The sequence below is a fragment of the Glycine soja genome, chromosome 10 (assembly GCF_004193775.1).
Source record: "Glycine soja cultivar W05 chromosome 10, ASM419377v2, whole genome shotgun sequence".
NCBI classification, from domain to species: Eukaryota; Viridiplantae; Streptophyta; class Magnoliopsida; order Fabales; family Fabaceae; genus Glycine; species Glycine soja.
Genome location: NC_041011.1, coordinates 49,558,013 through 49,565,288, shown reverse-complemented (window position 1 = coordinate 49,565,288; position 7,276 = coordinate 49,558,013). Strand labels below are relative to the sequence as shown.

At 37.4% G+C, this 7,276-nt stretch overlaps 1 protein-coding gene and 1 pseudogene across 2 annotated transcripts; one reads left to right on the top strand and one right to left on the bottom strand.

Moving 5' to 3' along the window:
- The first annotated feature begins 112 nt into the window (after positions 1-112).
- LOC114372499 lies at positions 113-1,956 on the top strand (annotated as a pseudogene). Its single transcript, XR_003658217.1, has 2 exons — positions 113-270; positions 801-1,956. The product of XR_003658217.1 is annotated as a polyubiquitin-like (transcript).
- Positions 1,957-4,608: 2,652 nt separating this feature from the next.
- Positions 4,609-7,276, bottom strand: LOC114372500 (cysteine-rich PDZ-binding protein-like). Its single transcript, XM_028330083.1, has 4 exons — positions 7,113-7,276; positions 6,895-7,012; positions 5,019-5,110; positions 4,609-4,895 (listed from the first exon to the last, which is right to left on the bottom strand). Exons 1-4 carry the CDS (start codon positions 7,126-7,128, stop codon positions 4,831-4,833), a joined length of 291 nt encoding a protein of 96 aa, XP_028185884.1. The 5' UTR covers positions 7,129-7,276; the 3' UTR covers positions 4,609-4,830.

The following is a 7,276-nucleotide window of genomic DNA, read 5'->3' as shown; positions in this document are numbered from 1 at the left end:
TAACGGATAAAGCCAAGCGTGAAGCGGTGAAGGTACATCTCTGACTCCGTCAAGATTACGAAACCGTCAACTACGAAGGACTCCCCGAAATATCATCTGTGTCATAAACACCAAGTCACACCATACATGGGCACGCGTCACAATATGATTGGAGAACGGTTCCACCGCATATGCTATAAAATGCCCCCACACCCCTCGACCCTAATCGCACTTCATTTGCAATCAAATTAGTTCATTCTCTTTGCGCAGTTCCCTACCTCTCCTTTCAAGGTTCGTAGATTTCTTCTGTTTTTTTTCTTCTTCTTTATTGTTTGTTCTACATCAGCATGATGTTGATTTGATTGTGTTTTCGATCGTTTCATCGATTATAAATTTTCATAATCAGATTCAGCTTTTATTAATGCAAGAACGTCCTTAATTGATGATTTTATAACCGTAAATTAGGTCTAATTAGAGTTTTTTTCATAAAGATTTTCGGATCCGTTTACAACAAGCCTTAATTGTTGATTCTGTAGTCGTAGATTAGGGTTTTTTTTCATGAACTACTTCAGATCCGTTAAACAACAGCCTTATTTGTTGATACTTCAGTCGTTTTTCAAGAAATTGTTCAGATCCGTTGATAAAAGCCTTATTCGTTGATTCTGTATGGTATTTAAAGAGATATTGCTCAGGTCCTTTAGCAACTACCTTATTTGTTGATTCTGTGGCCATAGATTAGGATTTTTTTTTCCACGAAATTGCTTCTTGAAATTACGTGATGGATTTTGATTCTGATTTATCTGTGATTGTTGACTCTACAGATGCAGATCTTCGTCAAGACCCTCACCGGAAAGACCATCACCCTTGAGGTGGAAAGCTCTGACACCATCGACAACGTCAAGGCCAAGATCCAGGACAAGGAAGGAATTCCCCCGGATCAGCAACGTCTCATCTTCGCCGGAAAGCAGCTCGAGGACGGCCGTACCCTCGCCGACTACAACATCCAGAAGGAGTCAACCCTTCACCTTGTCCTTCGTCTCCGTGGTGGCATGCAGATCTTCGTCAAGACTCTCACTGGCAAAACCATAACCCTAGAGGTCGAAAGCTCTGACACCATTGACAACGTCAAGGCCAAGATCCAGGACAAGGAGGGAATCCCCCCAGACCAGCAACGTCTCATCTTCGCCGGAAAGCAACTTGAGGACGGGCGCACCCTCGCCGATTACAACATCCAGAAGGAATCAACCCTTCACCTCGTCCTCCGTCTCCGTGGTGGCATGCAGATCTTCGTTAAGACCCTCACCGGCAAGACTATAACCCTAGAAGTCGAGAGCTCCGACACCATCGACAACGTCAAGGCTAAGATCCAGGACAAGGAGGGTATCCCCCCAGACCAGCAGAGGCTGATCTTCGCCGGCAAGCAGCTCGAGGACGGACGTACCCTTGCTGACTACAACATCCAGAAGGAGTCAACTCTCCACTTGGTGTTGCGTCTTCGTGGTGGTATGCAGATCTTCGTCAAGACCCTTACGGGTAAGACTATTACCCTCGAGGTGGAGAGCTCCGACACCATTGACAATGTGAAGGCGAAGATCCAGGACAAGGAAGGAATCCCACCGGACCAGCAGAGGCTTATTTTTGCTGGCAAACAGCTAGAGGATGGAAGGACCCTCGCTGACTACAACATCCAGAAGGAGTCAACTCTGCACTTGGTGTTGCGTCTTCGTGGGGGGTTTTAAGCTGGAGCTGATTTCTGTGTGATGTTCGATGTTGGATTTTCCCAAACATTTTAAGAAGAAATGTGATGTGTAATGGGTCTGTAATGACCTTTGAAAATAAGTTTGGTTTGTGTTGAACTCTATTGTCCCATTAATGTTACTACTGTTTGTTATCAATTTGTGGAGCTGATATATAATTATCAACTGTATGCTGGCATATTGTGTTTGAATTTTGTTCTCAATCCAGTGAATTGGCGTATATTAGTGGGTTTTTTATTCTTCATGCTTATCACGGAGGAAAAGCAGGGATGAGTTGTGTGAAGGATGGTGATCATCCCACGAATTATTAGATTTTGGTATTATAGGTTAAAGATATTTATTAGGTAGGGAGAACTCTTGGATTAGATTCTAAAGTGATATTTTTGAAAACACACCAAAGGATTTTTGAACAAACGGAGATCATGATCCCTAGTTTCAATTAGCTGCCCCTTACCAAAAGGTAGCAACTTAAAAATTATGCTCGTGAAGCATATTTGGTATCGTATATAAATTATGTAAGCAATCTGCTTCAGTTGGAACATTAATTGGCTTGCGGAATGCACATTTAGATGATCCACACAGGTCCACATAAAAATTCCTAATCAATTTTAGTTATGCAATCTTTCTGCTTCAGTTAGTCCTTGTCTTACAGAAAGCACATTGAGATGATCCCCACACAGATCCACATAAAAAATTCCTAATCAATAATAACTTGAAAATCATTAACAGATGTAATGCCATACTAATCCCTAATTTTTGTGCAAGTTTTTGTATACTGGACCCCAAAAAATACCAAAAAGAAAAAACAAGTTATTCAGTGATATTTTTCTGCTCCAATATAAATTTGATTACCAAATACCAAAAAATAAAAACACTATTCAGTGGTATTTTTCTGCTCCAATACTGGACCCCAAATTAATCAGAATCGGATCCGTTTAACAGATAAAAACAAAAGCGATCGGGTTAAAATCCCATTTTTACAAATAACAACGCAGGTTTATACATGAAACAAATGTCATTACCAAGTGATATTTTTCTGCTCCGATATAAATTTGATTACAACGAAAAAAAGTGGTCTACTCACATGTTTCTCCATTTTACTTGTGTATAAAACTCATTTCAAGTTGTATCTGATTCGTCGAAAAAACAAAACAGAATAGTAATACTCTATACCCTTTTTATCATCATTAATTTTGTAATTATATGGATTAATAAAAGGTTCCTCCCAGAGTTAAATTGTTGTGTTGGCGTGCGTGTAGAGCTTCTCTTCCAACAAGAGACAAGCTTGAGATCGTGGAGTAACCTGTCCCTTAACGTGCTCTTTGTTCTCTTTGTGCGAGGGTGGCATTGAAAATACATTTCACGTGCTTACAGTTTGCCCGAGGATCATGGAATGCTGGCAGAAGTTGGGGTTGAGCAGCAGAAGTTGATAGAATTCTTCTTCAAACTCATGCTTTCTATTGAATCTTATCAACAATGTAGAGTAGCTATAACTCTCTGGAGAGTGCTTGGAGATGTCACTATGATGCTGTTTGAGGAGGGACTATCACGGATTCCGCCATCGTGATCAGCAGAGATGACATGTTTTATCAAGATTGGGTTCGTGCACAACTAGCAAATAAATTTAGACAGGTTGCAGAATTGATGGAGATGAATGATTCTTGGAGTCCACCGGCTATTGGAAGGTTAAAATGTAACGTTGATGCATCTCTCAATCATATTCAAAACTGCACAGTTTTTGGTTTATGCATTCGGGCATCTTATTGTTGCCAGAATTGATGTTGTGAAACCATGCATGCCTGTTATGGAGGGAGAGGCGTTAGGGTTGCTGTTGGCGATTCAGTTTTTTCTATATGCGGGAATGCAAAATGTGGACTTTGAAACAGATTGTAAAGGGTGTGTTGATAGAAAAATAAAATAAAATACCCACCCTTGATATTAGCAGAGGAAATATTTTCTGTAAATGTAAAATTTTGTTACAACCCGCTCTTTTATTTTCTTTTATAGAGCAATTCTCTACACTTGTCTAAGAATCTATAATACTTACATTACTAATCTTACTAACACACGCTTCTTGTAGGTATGTCTGGATGGAGAATTTTAGAAGAAAAGTGATTTTTTTTTTAATTTTTTGATTAAAGGAGTTGTACAATGTTGTGAAAAAAGAACTAGGAAATATTAAATGATTTCATCATAAAACATCGTTTTACTACTTTTTTTATTTATTTTGGTAAACTGCTCCAATAAATAAATCTTATGTAAACCACTTTTTAGTATATATTAAAAAAATATTATTTATGAGTGCTACATTCTCTAAGAGGAAGATGGTCTATTATTACTTGGGAGCCCATTTCTTCAGCATACGATGCACAAATAAGCCGCTAGTGCTAATTCAATTTTGGGGTTATCTAACTATCCTTCCGGCGAAACTTGATGCAGGAAAACGTTTGTTTAATACTTGACATGAATTCAACGAACAACCTCTTTGAGGGGACAATCAGAAGCACAAACCAAGCACCGAATCATCCAAGTTTGCTATCTTACGCAAGGCATTAGGTATAAACCTAGTTTGAATAAATTTTTCAAGTACTCGTAGGAAATAAATACAGGTAAAATAAATCAAACATCTATAAGATCAATCCAACTTATAGACACTTTAGTTTTTCTAGAAGTTAGACGAAAAAACTTGTAAAAAAGACAAAATGCTGCACAAGTTAATTATAATTTATGACCAAAGTTTTATTCATTTTATCAACCTTATTTTCTTCTTCCATAAATATTTGTTGAAAAGCTTATTCAAATTGGACCATAGAGCATGTTGGAATGAGAATTTTAGCACGTTACTCAATCCAACAGCATCATAACAACTCAATGGAACCGGAATTTTCACGCCATGGCATATGTTTTTGATCTAGAATAAACATGCAAGAGTACATTGCAAAAGACAGATAACAGAAAATCCCTCACTGTATTTCTTCTTTATACAGCTTCAGTTACATTGTTAGCAATAGGATCAACTAGACAAATAGAAAGAAAGGTAATACTATTATGCATCTAAAAGAAGATACAGCACGCAATACAACACAAGTATCCACTACACATTGCTTTGTTTGTAAAACTTGGTATCAAGAACTTGCTTTCCACACATTGCACAAACTCCTGCCATACAGAACACATCAGAAATTTAGTCATGCACTTTCATGATAGAACACATTTAATTAGTGTACCAAAAATAATATGTATGGTAGCAAATGCAAAAAGATCTCAACATGGAAATAGCACCTTTAGAGTAAGCACAGGTGTGGCAGTACTTAGCATTCTGGTGCACTTGCTGCTTGCAAATGGTGCACTTAGTGTTTCCGTAAGGGGTCCATCTGCAAACAATCAATTTAAAAATACTCTTCACAGGCAGTTAATGACGAAACATACATAGTGGAACAAATGAAAAAGTCAAAGGAGGAAATAGAACATGTGACACAAGCAGCAAAGGCATGATAGAATATTGGATAAAAAATTGATGCTATCAAGAATCATCTATAAGTGCAACTCTAAATGCATACAGATTCACAAAAAGGAAAATGTTAGCCCAAAAGAATTGGAGACATTTGTTGGGCATAAACAACATGAACCTTCTAATGTTGTCACAGATCCAAATATGGCTATGGGGGAAGTTAGTTAGGATTTGTGACACTGACATATTAAGGGGTCACTTTCTTTGAGGTATTGGAATTCTACCTGTGTTATGGCAGAGGTGTTTTGGTGTTAATCAACACCAGAGACTTGTTCTTCTTTATTTTTTGATTCTGTTTTCTGTCACATAACAGAGCATGTCCCTCATTTGAGGGTACTTATTTATATACTTTGGATGGAAATGGCTTTATTCCAGAATGTCACTCATTCTAAGCAAGCTTTGGGACAGATATTATGCCATGAAAAACAACTGTACTTATAATCATTATCAATTGGTATGAAGTGCAAGCCTAGAAAACAGTGATTATAGTATTGAGCATCATTTATAAGTCCAATACTAAGCTCACACACATTATAACCAGATATGGAATACAAGAACCTATGATAGACCAGCCCACGTGTTGGAACAGTTTTGAAATCTGCACCACTTGCTATATTAAAAATATTTTCCAGGAGCCGCATTGATCAAAATAAAGATATCCAGTTTTAAATGTAAAAGTAGAAAATGACTAAAAACATGAAGTTTGAAACAAAACCAAATTGTAGGGGGTAACTGTGAAGAGGGAAAGTGACCAGGGTGAAGTGAAAGAGAGGGATGCCAACACTTATATAACAGAATATTGGCCATGATATAGAATGCATTTTAATAACAGATGTAATTGTGTTTAAAATCCAAACCTGTATCAGCATAAAGCAAATTAACTTGCAGAATCAGATCCTCCTGATAGTAAAAAGTCAATTGAATACTTAATCAAAATACCCAACTACCTCCCTTTCACTAACTACCACCTAATAACATTAGGCTTATTTCTCAACTCATAGTCTCATACCATGCAGCCATTAGTACAAACCTATATGTAACAATGCATTGCCACAAAAGCAAATGAAAAAGGTAGTATTATATTGTAACCATCAAGCCAAGTATGCAGTGACATAATTGTGCAGGGAACCTTGAGACAAATATCTCCAACTCAGAGAGAGCACATACGCATAGCACCTCATAACGTCATATATACAAACATAAAAAATTCAAAAGCCTTATTGGTCCAAAGGTGAGTCTCATCCTAAGAAGTTCAACCCAGGCCAATTCCTTAGAAGATCACTCCGCCTCTCAAGGGAGGAGTGCTACTTCAACGTAAATGAAATATATGTTGAAATAAATAATATTATTGAAATTCAAAAGTGAAAATAAAGAACAGCATGAAAATAAATTTCCACAATGCAAAGAGACATTATTTTTTTTCCAAAAATCTCTGTTATATCAAGCAAGTGTCAACTGTCAAGTCATTTACATTCCAAAGGCTCTGCTATGGAACTAGAAATGATCGCTTTAACATGTTATCAGCTAATTATAAAATACACAGGTGACAGAGCCAAGTTATGCTTCTTAATTCTTATACCCAATTTTAAAATTAAGAAAAAAAGAAATTATCAAAGTATGTAAAGCTAGAGATTAAGTTAAAAGGACCTGTTTTTCTTGGAGAGAAGCTTGTTCTCATTGATCTTGCGGCCACCACCCTCGGTAGTATTGCTGGCCCCTTCTTTCCATTTGTCTGGTACTATCACCTTCGATAATTTCTTCTCACCTGCAAAACAAATTCAAATTCAAATGAAAAAACGATTAAATCACCGACAGAGAGATACAGAACGAGAAGTATGAATTGAAGAGAAGGACACGAAACTCACACTTCTCGCAGACCATTGCAGTCCTTAATGGCTCTAATTACTGATTGATTGATTCAGAATTTTGCGATTCGATAATCAAAATTCGAATCCCTAACCACAACAGTACCCTATGACCCTTTCGCCTCAGTCGTGTCGTTTAATCTCGCAATTCACCGTTTATTGAA